At 50.9% G+C, this 16,827-nt stretch overlaps 1 protein-coding gene across 3 annotated transcripts in view; it reads right to left on the bottom strand.

The window, feature by feature from the left end:
• Nucleotides 1–667: 667 nt before the first annotated feature.
• RNF216 (ring finger protein 216) overlaps nt 668–16,827 on the bottom strand; it is an 80,567-nt gene continuing 64,407 nt past the window's right edge. For all 3 annotated transcript variants that reach the window (XM_068423425.1, XM_068423423.1, XM_068423424.1), the window contains 4 exons: nt 16,193–16,290; nt 13,538–13,760; nt 4,645–4,714; nt 668–4,006 (listed from right to left, as the gene is read on the bottom strand). In XM_068423425.1, coding sequence (XP_068279526.1) covers nt 3,687–4,006; nt 4,645–4,714; nt 13,538–13,760; nt 16,193–16,290 — 711 coding nt within the window. In that variant the 3' untranslated portion in view covers nt 668–3,686. The remainder of the gene's footprint in view (nt 4,007–4,644; nt 4,715–13,537; nt 13,761–16,192; nt 16,291–16,827) is intronic.

The raw sequence follows: 16,827 nt of genomic DNA on the forward strand, positions 1-16,827 counted from the left end.
GGAGGAGGTGGGCAGCCCATCAGCTGCAGCCCAGCCCAGGCCAAAACACGGCGTCCGGCCAGAGCCGGGATGTGCCCCCAGCCTCGTGAGACAGCCGAAACCAGCCCTAAAACTCAACCAACCCACCCAGGGTTGATGCTGGGACCAAGCTCAGTTTTGGCTGTGAAGAGGGGGTGCAGCACATGCTTACGGAGGGGCTGGGGGCCGACTCCATCGCCCACACCCAGAGCCACCAGCCCCTTCGCTGCCCTTCAACCCCTGCAGGTCACCGATGGGCTCCTGTTTGGCTTTTAACATCTAAAGCTGGTTTGCTAGAAGCAAATTTTGGGAAAGAGGGGGCTGCACAGGCCCAATTCTCTATTTACCGTTGCTCCTGCAAGGGGGGAAGGTCCCCCCAGCCGCTCCCCCCACAATGCACGCATCCTGGTTTCCATTTAAAGCAGTGACTGGAAACCATTTTCTATCCCGTCCAGTTTTTTCTCAGGAGCATGTGGAACATATTAAGCTTTTCCAGGAGGGTCAAATGGGTTTTGCCTTGCAACTTGCAGAGTTTTCAACCGCGCAGGCTGCGAGCTGGGCAAACCACAGCCCTGCCTGCTCCTGCCTGGCGTTATCCCCAGGATTGGGATGGAAGGATGATGCTTCAGCTGTAATGAAAGCACAGAGGTAAAAGCCAGAGTGAACAAATTTATTTACAAAAATTCAAATTACAATATAATACAGGAACTTTTTACACACAGAATGGTTTACTACCAGAAGGTAAAGAAAAATATTTTTTGGTTGCTTTTTTTTTTTTTTGTTAATAAACCACCTATTTATTTTCAGCTACTGTTATACAAAGTTGCAGAACATGCACATCTTTACAAGGTTTCTTTTAATATAACGTTTTGCTAAGTGCAAATACTAAGTTTCTCTCTCCATCTTTAAGGCAAGTAAAAGGGGACACTGCAATTAACCATAAGAAGTACCTGTTATGGGATCAGCCTGGGCACAGCAACCTCCCCGTCGCCTTCTAAAGGACAAATGGCTTCAAGGACGGCGGGGCAGGAGGGAAACAGGCTGCAGGAGTTAGAGACCAGATCACGGACGGCTGTGGTGGTCGTGCAGTAAGTTTGGGTTTGGTTGTTTTTTTTTTTCTTTCTTTTTTTTTTTTTTTTTTTAAATAAAGCAACACAGATCCAAGCACTCTCAGAAACCACAACTCAAGGTCTCTCGGGTTAGAGGAGGAGCAGCCACGCGCTTTGGCTGCGGAGTAATTTTGGGTGAAATGGGTGTTTCCTTGAGGAGCCCAGCAGTGCCCCAGGGCTGGGTGGAGGGCTAAGCCCATTGCTCGGGGCACAGAGGTGCAGCACAGAGCAAGCCCCCATTTCTCTTCTCTCAGACACAAATAAGTCCGTGGTTTTGCAGGGGACACGGGGACAGCGGTCCTCGCCCCCTACATCTACCAGGCTCCACCAGGACCACAACCGTTGCACCACGGCAGCAGAAGACACCCACATCCTAAGCACAAGGATGGACCCCAGACACCACCTCCCCTCGCCACCTCTGCCCGACGCTTCTCTGTCCCTCTTGCTCCATCTCTGCACTCCCTCTGCCACAGCTCAGCTCTCAATGCCCATGTGTCTCTAGACACGCGCCAAGAGACGGGACTGGAGCATCATTTTTGCCAGTGCTCCCAGCTCCTTCTGCCCTGGGTCCCTTTTCTGGCCACCCGCTAACGCTGTGAACACGGCCCTCGCTCCCCAAAGCCAACAGGACACCCTGCTCCTGGCTATTGGTGCAAGGTAGGATTTAAAACCTGGCTAAAACACAGTCAAACAACAAGCAATAAGCTCCTGCAGCCCCCAGACTACTTCCAGAAATAAATTAAACAAGAAAATGCCAACAGCAAGGGCATCCCGCTAGAGAGACCACGGCGCTGCGGGGCTGGACCAGAGCGCTCCGCAGGGGATGTGCAACCCACAGGCAATGCCCAGGAGCAGAGAAACTGCTGACTTGGCTCCAAAAGGCACGGCAGTCCCCTCTGGGAGACCCTCCTGGGGACAACAGTCCCCAGATAATGTCCCGGACCATGGTGGAGGCTGCCCCTCTCCTGCAGCATCCCACCGATAGCCCCGTGCCCATCGCCGTGCCGGGAGCGGTTACGGGGAGCTGCAAGCAAGGGTTTGGCAGAAGCCATGAGGTGGAGGGAGGGAGTTTTACCTGAACAGCAAACAAAACCAAAAGACACCTGGATGCTCAAACACGGGGGGGGATAACGGGAGGGGAAGCGCACCCAGTGGGCTCCCGGCAGGACGGAGCAGGATGCGGCCCAGACCAAACCACTCTGGCGAACAACAGCACAACTGGGCTGCTAAATGCTAGCGCAGCGTTTCTGGGAGGAGGGGTTTTTTTTTCCTTTCCAACCATTTTCTTTTCTAGAGGGGGCCTGACCCAGACAGCACAGCCCAGGGCTGCGGGGAAAGGGCTTTGTGCCAAGGCTCCTCCCGCAGCCCAGCAACTACAACCCCCCACTTCTTACAAGGAAGATTGCTTTTCCTCACCCCTCGCTTCCTGAGCCCAGCAACACTCGTGTTTGCCTTTTAACACGCTTTCCCGAAGGCAATTAAGCTGAAACAGACGTTTTCAGAAGTTAGGAAGCGCCGCGGAAGCAGCCAGCTTCCTGCAGCACAAGGCTCCAGCTGCCCCTTGTGCTGCAGGGGCTCAGCTACGGGGGGTCCCGGCTCACCCCCCCGGGGTAGTTCCTAACTTGTCTGCCACAGCACACACCACTACACCCCTAACCGGGTATTTGCCCAGGCAGTGTGTGCAGCGAAGGGTGCAGCTTAGGCTCCAGGTGCTTCTACCAGCGGTTTGGGGATTGCTGCCAGAGGAGGGGGGAGATTTGGGATCCCTGGTGAGAACAGCAAAGCAAAGGCCAAGTTTTGGAAGCTGAGAGGCACCCACTGCTGGGGGAAAAAACCTGAGCCCTTCAAAGGGGGTAAGTGAAGCCAAAGATGAGGGTGCCCGAGCCTTCTGCTACTTGCTGAAGCCCTGAGACAGAACGTGGTTCTGGGCTTCCTACCGAGATCTCAGCAACGAGATGGCTGCTGCCTCCCCTCACTCCACTTACAGAGTGAGAAATGCTAAAAACATTAGATGGACTCGGGTTTGAAGGATTTATTTCTGCTGGGAGGTGCTAGCAGGTTACAGGGACGCTGGAGAAGAGGGAACCCCAGCCTCCTGCCTCGGCGCAGGCAGAAGGCTGGGGCGGCCGACTCCTGTTATCCTGTTTCTGAAGGTCTCCCTGAGACCAAGGCTCTCCTCCCTTCCCCCAAGACTCACTTGACTCTGCAGCAGCCGCTCTGGCCAGCAGGATTTTAGGAAAGTCCCGGAGGAAGGGCTGCATCCCTGTGCTCCACAAAGTCTCACTTCCCTTCGCAACATCTGCCTGAACAGGCTTCGTCAAATCAAAATATCTGGATCCCCAACACAAGGAGAGACCCCTGGGAACGCAGCACCAAGCCCTCTGGCAGCACAGGTTGAAATGTTTGATTGCAAAGGTTTGGAGAAGCTGTAGAGAAGGGTGCAGTGCAGGTACGTTGAGTCAGAGCAGGTCCCCCTGCAGCTGGAGCAGGAAGGGGGGTGACATTACGGGGGTGGCTTTGCCCTGCAGTGACTCTACGCCAAGAGCTCTTTGAACCAGGTCAGAACCGGTGTCGGGGCTGAGGGCCAAAGTGCATAGGCAAGTTGTGCTCCAGCTGAACGTTAATCTGGGGAAAATCGTAGTTCACCCTCATGTTGGGCAACGGGGGGACGTAGGGGGCAGGGATAGGGCCGATGTTGAGGGGGATGTTGTTGTACATGGGACGGACAGGAGGGAGTGCGAAGGGAGGGTGCACGAAGGGGTAAGGGGGCATCCGGGGCTGATGGAGGTTCTGAGGAACAGGTCTGGGGATTACTTCAATTCTCTGCATTTTCTCCATGGGCTTTTCTGCAGGAGGGCCAATCCGTTTGAAGCTGTTCTCTGCAGAGGGAGGAGAGAAAAGAACCAGTCATCCCACAAACAAAAACTCACCAAGCTTGGCCCATAGCCTTACATTTACAATCGGCATCCCCCATCCCCAGCACGTTCCTCAAGCACCACCGCTCGCCCCTTCCACGCCCCAGGCACCACGGAGCACAGCACTAGCCTTCCAGGTTGGCTCCTTTCATCAATACCACACCCCAAAGGGGAACACCTCCTTCTGCAGGGGTGTGGGGCAGCCCCTTGCATGCCCCCGTGCCCCCCACCACAGAGCACAGAGGTCATGCTGCCCTTCAGCTGCTTTGCCAAGCAACGAGGAGACAGGTCTGTGCACCCACGACACCCGGTGCCAAGCGGGAGCTGGACACAAGCCTTGTGCCTCCTAACAGTCCCAGCGAAAGTCTGCAGCTGTAAAGCTAGACCGGTTCCCAGGAGGAACAGGGTAATGGCTTGCACTCCTCGCTGCAGCAGGATTTGGGTGATGCTTGGTGCAGCACAGCAACGCACGGAGAAGCCTGCAAACAGCCACGCCGTGGGAAGAACCCAATGAAGATCCAGAGACTTGTTGGTAGCTGGGAACCCTACACTCCTGTCACCCTCAGTCTGATCTCAAAGCACAGGTGAAGACTGTGACTTACCTCCATTTTTCTTCCTTTGCTCCTCTTCGGCCTCTTTCTGAATCTCCTGGATTATCTTCTCATCATCTTCCTAGAAACCACAGGAGTATCAAGAGTCAGTGGGCTAAATCCTGCTGCAGCACCCTGCTATTCTCTCAATACTGTTTTTCATTTCAGCACGTGTTGGCACATGCTGAATAAAAGGTAGATTCAGCTGAATTGTCCTCATTTGGGGTTGACCCAGGTTTAGTCCAAAGGTTGCGATGAGGAATCACAGGACAAGTGACTTGCACAGAGCCAAGCCTACTCTACCGAGTATCCCTAAGAGGCTTAGATCAGCTTTCCAGGGAGATCAGTGCTAAAATTCATTGCCTTGATGGAAACCAGAGAGCTGCAGCCCAGCTCCGCCTATCCCAGGAGCTGCTGCAGAGCTGTTAATCTTTTAAATGGCAATAGTCTATTAAATATTTACATTACTCTAGCACTTCTAGAGTTTTTGGCCCAACAGCTGGAATTAACATAACTTAAATCCTGGCTCTAGTAGCTAAATGGTGCTGTGACAAGGCCATTTAGATCTTATCTGTAACTCCGAGGAGGGCATAAATCGCAATATGTTTCTTTAATGTCTACCTAGAGGTTATAGCAAGAATATTCAGACCCGCTGCTCAACAAGAACACAAGGGCAAGCCAGAAATTGAAAGTGTCCTTCTGCCTCTCATCACCTCCAGTTTTCTCAACCCAAAGCTTCATCAGTGAGAACAAACAATGCAGTGAAGCCTCAGGTGGCTGCAGGTATCTACAGAGCTGGCATTTACACCACCTTTTATGAAATTAAGAGAGCATGATGGACCAAGACCTGGAAGAACAGAAGGCTCTGGGATGATCTCATAGCAGCCTTCCAGTACCTGAAGGGGCTACAGGAAAGCTGGAGAGGGACTTTTTAAAAGGGCAAGGAATGACAGGACGAGGGGTAACGGTTTTAAACTGAAAGAGAGGAGATTTAGATGAGATATTAGGAGGAAACTCTTTCCTGTGAGGGTGGTAAGACCCTGGCCCAGGCTGCCCAGAGAAGCTGTGGCTGCCCCCTCCCTGGCGGTGTTCAAGGCCAGGTTGGATGGGGCTTGGAGCAACCTGGGCTGGTGGAAGGTGTCCCTGCCCATGGCACGGGGTTGGAACTAGATGGGCTTTAAGGTCCCTTCCAACCCAAACCATTCTGCGATTCTAAGACGACTCTGGAACTCCTGAGCTAGGAGAGGCTTGCCTGGAGGGATGGCCAATGGCACCGACAGCCCGTGGCATCCAGGCAGCTCTTGGGCTTTGCACAAGGCCGCACTAACATTGGCATGAAAGCAGGGAATCACCCTGATCCACGCCTCAACATCAGCTGTCCCCTCCCAAGAACGGCTGGGAAAAATGAGTTTCTTCACTGCACCGCAGCATGCAAGAGCTACCAGGGTAACAAAGATCACCCCAAACAACTAACAAGACATCCCCCTTTTAGTGGCAGGCAGCAGATGCTGCTGCTGGCCATATGGGCAGCGATGGCAACAGAGGTCCTCCTGGTCTCTGCAGGGTGGCGTTTGCTGCTGCTCTGTGTCCGTTGGGATGAAAAACTATCTGGCACTTCCAGAAAACAAATGAGACAGCCAAGCCTCCCGGACAGCGTTTGTACTCTTGATGTTAGTTATGAGGGAAGAAGGCCAAGAACGGGAGCTGTTGGATGACACACAACACCTGCACCAGGCATCAGCCACTCTGGGTCTACCTGCACACAAAGGAGCATTTGGTTTGCTTCAGCAGGTCCTCTGCAAGCGCTAGTGGTGGAGCAGGAGGGAAACCCCAAGCCCCAAGTACCCCACAACGCTCAAGACTCTGCTTCGTTTTATTCATCCTAATTTCAGTACTGCCAAGACCCATAAATTTCTTCCTGAATATTCTTAATGTGGAAAATATCCTCTATTTTGAAGAGTGCTCTGGGACTAAATTCAAAACACGCTTCACGCGTGCAGTTACGTCACAATTATTTTAAGTCTAGCCAGCTTCCCAGCTCCAGCCTCACGGTCCTGCACGTGTCTAGCAGCAACACCCAGGAAGCATGCGAAGATGTCCCCTCCTCCCGCTACCAGATAAGGTTTCCCTGGGAGACTGAAGTTATCTTAATCTGCAGAAAGCCATCAGCCTCAATACTTCCCTCCCTTTTATTATTCTGTGAGTCAATGGTTAAAATCAAGACTTTCCAGCACATGCTTTTTTTTTTCCAAGCAGGCTGCTTCCACGGACTGTTAATTACAGCCTATCTATCTCCATAAAAACTGCTGAAGAATGGCTCTGCTGAGCCTGTACAGAACTTCTAATTACCCCCCAAGTATCACATTGCGACCTTCCCTTGCTGGAAAATAACCTGGCCAAGCTCTGCAACCAGCAACCAAACACCCTCCGCTCCTTCGCTGCCCGAGCGGCGCTCTCAAAGGGTGGCCCCAAAGCTTCGTGATTTCATTTTTTTTTTTCTTCCTAGAATATTTTTTGCAATGCTCTTGGAACGTGGAGACAGCCTCCTCTCCCATCTTATTGTCGCTTACTGGAAAAGATGCTCCTGAAGGGTTTCTTTAGTTATATGACAAGAAAGAAACATATTTTAAGCTCAACTGAACAAGATCCCCCTATCTCCTTCACTCCCACAAAGGCATAAACATCACCTTAAAGCCTAGAAACATGCACAAGTCCCTTCTAACTTAAAAACAAGCTTTTACTTTAGTCTAAGTCTGTGATTAACCCTCTGCAACAGTGCTCTCCAGGGACTCCACCGTTCCGCCACCAGCACCCGTGATGCCGCAGCTCCGTGCGCACCCCACTGTTGACACCGGTCGGTCCTGCAGAAGTCTGGGGAATGGGACACACCAACCACACGACTGCACAAGATCCTCCTGCAGCGAGGTCTCCTCGACTCCCCCAGTTTAAACTGCAGCTGACCTCCACGCTAATGACAGCTCCAAAAGCCGTGTGCCCGCGGGGCTTCAATTACTGCAGCTCCCGGAGCGCCGGGGAAACACGTAACAGCAAACCCCATCTGCCAGGGCTCCGAAAGGACATCAAACACATCGCCTCAACGCAACGGCCACAGAGCCCTGCTCAAGCCCATCCCCTCTTGGTCTTCACAGAATCAGAATCACAGAATCAATCGGGTTGGAAGAGACCTCTGGGCTCATGGAGTCCAACCTTCAAGAGGGGACAAACCTTGCAGCATACCCCCAGTGCAAAAAACCTGCCAGGGACAGACCCAGATCGGGATAACGAGTTCCTGACTAGTTCTGCGATTGCAAATCACAGCAGAGGCACAACAAACCACATCTCTAGGAACAGACGTCATCAGCTTCGCTGCTTGTCTGCTGATAAAAGTGTATTCTCACCGTGGAAGGTTAAGAAGTATTTATACTTAATCCCATCTACCAAGCTTTGGCTTAGAATTTTGCAATCAGTTATTTCTGAAAAACTGGTATCCATTAATATAGAAAGAACAAAAATATGCTACACAATGTGCACCTTCCTACTTAAGGAGCCGACGTTAAATTTGGCAAGTGATGAACACACAACACAGTTCAATACCTGCAGTATTTAGGAAAGGATCCACAGCCCAGATGGAACAAAAATATTGATGATATGTGCACAGCAAGAAAATTTTAGGATATTCTTGAAGGAAAGCTGATGCCACAAGTTCTGCCTATTACACATCGCACTGGCACAGGTCGGAATTAAAAGCCAAGTCTGTCCTGCAAATATTCACCAGGTACAACAGTGATTTTTGCAAAACGTCGCTAGCTCTTTGAGAAGCAAAGGCTGTCTTTTTGATTGCACAGTTTCTTGGAGAGAGGTGACAGATTCATCGAGGGGTAAAGCATCCACACCAGAAATTGACGTTTCATTAGCGCACTCATGGCTGGCTGTTGCGGTAAGAAACCATTGAACATCACATGGGGTGGAGGCTGCCGTGCAATTTCAAAAGGCTCTTGTGTCCCTTTTTCTGAGCGGGTTCAAGTCCCTTAATAAAGGATTAGATTATAATTTTAATAGCCTGTTCAGAGGCTGTGTGGATGGAAGGGATTTATCTTGTCAAGTTAACAGTCATCTTCCTGTCAGCTGCATTGCCTGCAGCAAAAAAAAAAAAAAAGGAGGAAAAAAGGCAAAAAAGCAACCCCCAAACCCTGGGGGGGTCTCGGCACTGGCCAGCCTGCATGTTTTTCGAGCAAGGATGTAACTTGGCTCTCCTCCTGAGAGGGAAAATGCAGGGCCATGCTGTAGCATGGCCCTTCCCCACGCTCCGTCGCATCATGGGAGAAGGGAGGTGGCCAAGAGACAAACGCAAAGGATCTACAAGATGTGTTCACCCTCCTTATCTGCCAACGCTGCAGAAAGCAAACACGCTTATTAACAGCAGCTGCATTTTTAAGTGGCAAAACAGGACCAGGCTTTGCCCTAAGCCTGAGAGCAGGATGCTCTTTGCAGGAATCATCCCCAGTCCCGTAGCCAAAATAAACCCACGTTCATCCCTGGCCAGCCTGAGAGCCTGCCCTTGTGAACCCCCACCGACAAAGGCCCTGGGCATGGAGGAGGCTGCTCCTTTCAGCCCCCTCCCACTGAACCCAGGGCATGCGGCGAGCACGGAGCCAACCCCGGCCGAAAGGGTGGCTGGGGTCTGTGCCTGGATTAACGGAGGAGCTGGGCTGGGTTGCTAAGCGAGGCACCTTCTCAGGGCAGGGAGGCCCATTGCAACAATGCTGGTACAGAGAAGCCGCGTCCAGCATCCACGCAGGGCCCTGCACACACGCAGAAAGAGCCGCCCGAGAAACAAACAGCCCATGGAGAACAAGAAAACACAGCAGCAAAGGAGATAAAAGCTCCAGCAGCCACACAGAGACAACCTCCCCCAAATAAAACCTCCTCTGCCCAGAACAAAAGTGCCATCCACGGAGCTTTTGAAAGCTCTGGTTTTATCTCCCGCGCTTCTCATTATCTTTAATTATTAAGTGTCACGGGAAAGCGGCTGCCCGCCTCCTGAAAGAGGGAAAACAAGAGACCTGGTAACTATTTCTGGCTGCGCAAGCCCTCCCCTGTCTTTAGAAAGGGCCTTCACCACCACCGCCTCCCCCTTTTTCTGGCTTTTTACAGCTTTCTTTTTCCACGTACGTGTGGCCGCAGCCGTTCCTAATAAACTTGAAATGATTTTTTTTTCACGACGGAGGCTTCCAAAGGACTAAGGGGTTTTGTTTCAAATCATTCCCAGATCAGCTGCGGAGAGCCTGAGCAAGAACAGGCATCGGCTGTCTCCGGCGTGTTCCTCCATGCAGCAGGAAGCAGGGGATAAAAGCAGGCTGTGTTGTAACTGGAACGGGGCATCCGCAGCGCTGCAGGAAAAGGGGGGCCAGGACGGGGACCAAGCACACGCTGGCGTTTCACAAATGCAGAGTTATTTTAGCAACAGGCATTCCATATCGACGGCTTTCTGCAAATACTGTGGATTAACCGTATGCTTATGATTAAGGCATTTTATAGCACGATAAAAAGACACCCAACACCCTACGTTTAGGGGTGCTTCCCCCGCTGCCAATCCTACAGGCAGTGCTGTGTACTTCATGCATTTCCTTAATGCATTTCAAGTTTTACACAGTCTTCGCTCAACATCGTCTGTTTATAACACCAGAAGGAGGGATAATTGCAAACACCTTATAATGATTAGTCTTCTGCTTTGAACTTTAATGATGGGCCTTTGGGAGGGTTTTAAGAGTTTACTGAAAACATCTTAAACTTGAAAGCCAAAAAAAGCTGCTACGCAATATTATTGACAGTCCAAAGATGAGTATTAAATTAAAAATAATCCGAGAGCAGAACCCGGTTTACCAAAGCAGTCAAAACGTGTTAGTCAAATTGCATCACGGGATTTGTACAAACCAGCTAAAACACACACATCAGCCTCAGGTTTGCTACAGATATTTAGAAATCAGGGAAAACACAGCCCCCAAGGCCCAGAGCCTGCTGTCTGCAGAGCCAATTCTCACCGCTCTCTCCTGAGCTTTGTCTCAGGCGATATTGCATCAGCCCCTCCTGCAGCCAGCAACATCTCAGCGAGCTGAGCCAAAGCTCGCACCAGGCTGCAGAACAGGCCCACGAGGACTTTTGGCCAAGCGGCTTATTGCCAAGAGCCCCCGGCACGCGTCCGTACCCTGCAGAGGTGCCGGGCGCCGACCAGCTCCAGCAGAAACACAGCGATGCAGCGATCACTGCCTGCTGCCCCGGCAGCTGCTCCCACAGCCCGAGTGCAGCTCGTCTCTGAGCCAGCAAATACTGCACCGATGCTTTTAAACTAGACTCAAGTCTGATTACAGCACAGGGACAAAATTTTAACTAACCTTTTATTATGGGAAATTTTGAAGCTCCTGCTTTACTCTCTCAAGATCATTTGAGACAAAGACTAACAGACGCTGCAGTTCCTAGAGGACTGCCTTTAATTTGGTTTTAACCCAAGCTAATGAATAGGTTCACTTCTACTTTCGCAAGAATCAGTTCAGACTCAGAAAACGTTAAACATTTGGAAAAGAATGAAGGTTCCCTATTTTAAAGGGACCTGAATTTTGCTCTAAATAACAGGGAGTTAGACCCAAACCAGATCCTTCACAAAGGATTACCTAGGTCTGACAGAAAGCTGAAGTCTAGATCTGCAAAACGCAAATGGACAAGACTGTGGTACTGCGACCACGCCACTGGTCTGCTGTGAAGACGGTTCTAGTTGAGGCTGTTCATGAATATATCAGAAATCAAAACAAAAACATCCCGTCACCCTCTGGAAGCCAGGCTTTGGTGCCACCCATGTGCCCTCCCCATTGTGCAGCAGAGCCTAACCCAGGCAGGGGAGCGGCAGCTCCTAAGCGATGGGCTGCAAACTCCACAGGTGACGAGACGACCCAGTCTTGTCTTCCCTGTACTTGCACGCACGCAGAGCATGGCTGCAAACACGTGCAAGCCCACAGCAGATACTCTCTTCTCATATGCACAGCATCAGCTGTCTGCCGACTTCAGCAGAACAGAAGAAATTGAGTCAAAAGTAAAAAAAGAGTTGAGAAAGGCATGAGAAGATGCCAACGCAGCAGCCAGCAGAGCCGGGATGGGGTAACCCCTCGGATGGGCATTGTCCCTGACAAAGGACAAGACACTACTGATACAACGGCCTTTTGCTCTCTCATATCCCCATGTCAAGATTCAAATTCGCTCCCCCTCTTCTCACCTACCATGTTACCTCCTGCTTAGGTGTCCCATACAAAAGTGCAGATCACCCAGGTGGGGCTGGGTTAGTGTCACTAAGCCCCTTAACGGAGGGGGCCAATGCACACAGGTAGCCATCACTTCAGCCTTAGAAGCCAACAGTCGAGTTTCACGTTATTCTTTGCACTGCAGCGAGGCCAATCACCCAGCTTCACCTCCCCAGCCCACCAATGCTCCGTCATCCAGAAAAAAAGGAAAAAAAAAGAGCAGGCAGTGCCAACTCGTTGCTGACGGTGGGAAATTTTTCTTTGCTACAACGTTGGTTAATTAGAGAGCTGGAAAGGGCCTGGTGACAGTGCCCTCTTTGTGCTGCTTATTTATTAATTTATTTTAAAGTACAGTACGAGCTTTTTGAGAGAGGCCTCATGTTTTCTCTGGCTCTGAACAAATGCCATCAGCCAGCACAATCAGCAGCCTGACGGGAACAAAGGATGCGGGCGCTGCCGAATCCTGCATCGCATCCTGGTGGAAACCGAGGAGGAGCGGGACAGGAATCCAGGGAGCGCACAGCCAGGTGTCGGAAACACCACAGGGGTGCCTAGAAGGTGTCTGTGTTTAGTTTAACACCTCACATTGACAGGATAATGCAGGGAATAAAAGCAGGCAAGCAGAGGACTAGGAAGCTTATGCTGGTTGGGACACTGCTGGGAGATCCCCCAAGAGGCTGCAGGTAGAAGGGAGAGCTTTAGAGTGGCTTTTCCTTGGCCCCGTGCAAGTGCAGGATTGTGCACACCCCCTGCAGAAAGAGGGGCCGGGAGCAGCCTGGCAAGCTGCAGTGGCCCAAGACAAAGAAGTGTTGGGAGAAATGAAGCTCAGACAAGCCCTGGGAAGGCAGATCCACATTCACGTTGCTCCAGATTGCTGAAATCAGGAAATCCAACTCCTGCTCCTACCTACACTCCTGCTGGATTTGTGGTATTGAAGACATCTATTTACAGAGACGCTGCATTAAGTTTTCCCATGCTTGTCACAGCTCCAAGCTGTATTAAGTTACTACAGCTTCCCTTACAGCTCAGTCCATGCTTCAATTCTCCCTTTGCAGCTGTTGACAACAGCCGTGAGAACGGACCCAGCCATAGCTCTGGACCGCTGCCTTGCAGGCGGTTTTCTCAGCGGGTCCCTCTCTGTGAGGGGACTCGCAGAGCCAGCCGTCGGATGATCTGGGCACCAAAAAGACACAACTCTCCTTGCCTCCAGATGCAAAGCCGTACCAAACAGCATCTCAGCTGCAAAACTAGGAACAAGTCCCAATCCCAACGCTTGCTACCACGCCTGGGGCCAGCACACGCTCCCCACCAGCTCCTTCCACAAGCCCCGCTCCCCAGAACAGCGCTCAGAGCACTTCCAGCCAAAGCCCTTGTCTAACAGGAGCTGTTTTTCCCTCCAGCAACACCAGTTCCTTCCAAGCTGCGGTTAGATGTGACTCTGTGCTGATGTAGCCTTCCAGTGTGTTTTTTAGCTGCCTTGGGAAAGGAAAAAAAAAGTTGTGCTGCCTAAAACCAGCCGTTTTCCTCTGGTGGAAGGCGTGTATTTCAATGTGCTGGCATTGAATGGTAATTGAAATCAGGGCGTGAATCATTCACAAAAGTCCTTCGTTACTTACTGTGGGATCTGTCCAGAGAGAGCACTTTGCACAGTCCTGGCAGGGAGCCCCGGGCGAGCGGGGGTGTTGGCAGAAGTGGTCGTAGCCGTTAATGGCAGCGCGGCAGAGGTAGCACATCTGAGCACCGCAGCGGCAGGACATGCGGTTGCAACCCTCCGATTTAATGAGGCCGGTCCCACACTTGTGGCATTTTCTAATGCGGGCAGCTGTCATTTTCTCTTCTCTGCAACGCAAGGGGAGGGAGAAGAATTAGACAAGGGATGTTTGCAGTCATCAGCCTGCAGTAAAATTACTATTACGCTATCCCAGCGATGCTTTAACCCCCATTCCCAGTGCACCTCTCCCCCTCCTCTTTCCTCCTACGCCGTCCCCATGGTCCACCGCTGTTCCAAGGAGGTCTGGGCTTAGCTCCACTTGGAGCCAACCCATGACAACTCAAGAACAAATTAAGTGAAAGAAAGTCAATCGCTGGCTGCACGCTGCAGACCCGATCCTGCTCTCCACGCGAGCCAAAGCGCCGCAGCGCCAGGCTCTGCCTTGGGAGGAATTTTAAGCTGTAAGTCGAAGGGCCAAAGGGCACGTGGATGCTTGACTTGGCTGTGGAGAAATACGGCCCGGGAGATAAAGTTCAGGAAAAGCAAACCCTTGGCTGTCATCTGCCAGCTAGTTTTATGTTTGCCTGTTGCTCCAGCTACAGACTTGCCACGACTATATATTTTTTTTTCCAGCCCTGTCTGCTACGCTCCAGATTTATTTGGTTTTTGTTAAATTTAAATCAGGAACTGAAAAAGAATCACATTTTCCCCCCGGAGACTGGGCTTTCCCCCTTCTCTTAAGATTCCCTACATACATTTTTCCAGAGGTTGTGGCTTTAGGTTCAAGAGATGGGTTTTACTCTAACAGAGCACAAATGGGAACCCAGGACAAAGCACAGTCCCTGTCCCCCAGAGACATCCTGGCAGCAACACACGTGCCAGTGCAAAGGCTCAGCTCCGGGCAGCACAGAAAGGGAGGAAGGCCTCGGTCATTTAATTAAAAGACTTAAGAATATAAGTTGTCATCCTAAGGACCAATTTTCTGACCACTGGAGATCATGTTACAGTTTAATTCACAACCTAGAAGTGAAATCTGATGACGGACGAGTAAAGAGATTGTGTTTTCATTGAGGGAAGCACAGCGCTCCGGCTGTGCTGACCCCACAGTGGGCAATGATCTCCCTCAGCCAGCCCTCTCCACCCAACTGCTTTAGGGGACCTGCAAAGTCAGTGTCTGTTTTGGAGATGACAGGGAGGTATTTTTGAGGAGGATCACAGCAGCAAACCAGGGTACAGCGCAGCCCCACAAACTGCCCCGCGTCAGAACAACCGGAGGAGCAGGGAACGGCGAGGTGGGACCTTCAGCTGCCTTGCAGCTACCCAAAGCTCCCACGCAGTTATACCTGGCGTGACCCACACCCAGGCATTTGGAGATATGCTAAAAATAGAGATGAAAAAAACACCAACTTGAGCCTGACTTTCCTCTGAGCTGCAGCTGCTCTTCCCTCCGCTGCTCAACAGGATGCTGCTGATGCAGGTTTTTTTTTTGGAAACTTTGAGCGAGGCAGGAAGTTTGGCCTGAACCCCAGCTGTGCTTCCCTTTCCTTACGCAGGGCTTCAAAAGGAAGCTTTTATTGTATCAGGCAGTAAGACTCATCTATCCACAGCAACGTCCCCACTAAAGGTTTTGAAACTGATTTTTTTCCTTATTAGGGACATGACAACTCGTTCCTCCTCCCTCTCACCCCTCTTTCCTACAGGGAAAGGAGTCAAATCCGTAAAGATTTTGTTCTGAATTAGGGACCTGCAGGATGAGCAAGCAACAGTCATTCAGCCTCCCAGCAGTGGAGCTTTCCAACCTCTCCTCACGCCAGACAGACTCTAAATCAGAGGGGAAAGGATTGGGCAATGTGGGCAAGTCCCATTTAACTGCATCAGACATGCGGCTCCACGGATGAACCTTCCCTTATTTCCTAAAGGCAGAGGATTTTGTCATTTACTGTAGCAACGAGAGAGATCAAACTTCAAAAGATTTTAGGGAAACATTCAAGATTGACACCTGAGTATTTAAAAATGTGACTCCATTCTGTAACGATTCCTACAAACTGGTTAGGAACAGAGACAAGCTTCTGTAAGAAAACACATCCCCTCCCACAAAGCCAGAAAGCAGTAGCTGAGCAAACCATGTGTCGTCACCAGTCTAGATTTTCAAAGGGTAATAACGACTTACTGTGACTCAATACACTTCTTTGCCTCTGTGCAACACCTCCCTTCTTCCCCCGAAGCAACACTAATGGGGGTTTCTCACCTCTGAGAAGGACCAGGTGCCAGCCTGCGAGACACGGGGCTAGCCAGAGGAGCAGGCTGCTCTGGTGACAACTCTCCCACGTTCTCGCATTACCAGCCGGATCTGCTGCCAAGTATCTTTCACAGAAAGAAATCCCATCCTGGGAGCCTTCTGACCCCTCAGCTTTGACGTCCCTAGGACCTCCCTGACAGAAGGCAGCGACAACCAGCAGAACTTTAGGGCCTCTGTTATAGCCACAAGAACACAGGGGGTTTTTCACCTTTACGAGTTCATCCAATCCCTCGTTTTTGCCTGGTCATGGAGTTTACTTACATGGATGTCCTGTATTTGATATCATCCTTCTCAGCCAGCTGCTCGCAGGTGAGGTTCATGTGCTCCTTCCACAATCCCTGGCACTTCCGACAAGTCTCCTGAGGAGGATAACAAGCATTAAAGGAAGAAAAGACCCAGCACACCACTAACACCATTAGGAATTGGAAAAATTCCCATTTCTTCCCCCACCACGCTGCAGGTTCTCAGTTGAGGATGGGGCTGGCAGTACGGTATAGAGGTCTGCAGGTCTGTCCTCCACCGGAGAGCAGAATAAGCCCACGAGTAACAGGAGCCAAGGGTTTTTCCAAGGCACAAGAACCCTTGTACAAATGAGCCTGTAAATCTTAGTTCACCTAAAACTCACGGAACAGCTACCAGGTTCTCTGGTTACTTCCCTGAAGGGAGATGAAAACATGGTGCTAAAGGACATCAAGTTCATCTGTTTCCTGACCAAAATCCTTCACCTTCATACAAAGGGCTTCTAGTTCAGCAGGCAATGGAAACCTTGCAGCTGCATCAAAAACTGCCTCACTGTGCACACAAGCAAATCCATATTATGCTTTGTAAAACCTCACAAAATAAAGTTAAAGCAGTTTATGTGAGTAAACAGATTAAAAAGGCAGGATGTGGACAAA

This window comes from Nyctibius grandis, chromosome Z, assembly GCF_013368605.1.
Source record: "Nyctibius grandis isolate bNycGra1 chromosome Z, bNycGra1.pri, whole genome shotgun sequence".
NCBI classification, from domain to species: Eukaryota; Metazoa; Chordata; class Aves; order Nyctibiiformes; family Nyctibiidae; genus Nyctibius; species Nyctibius grandis.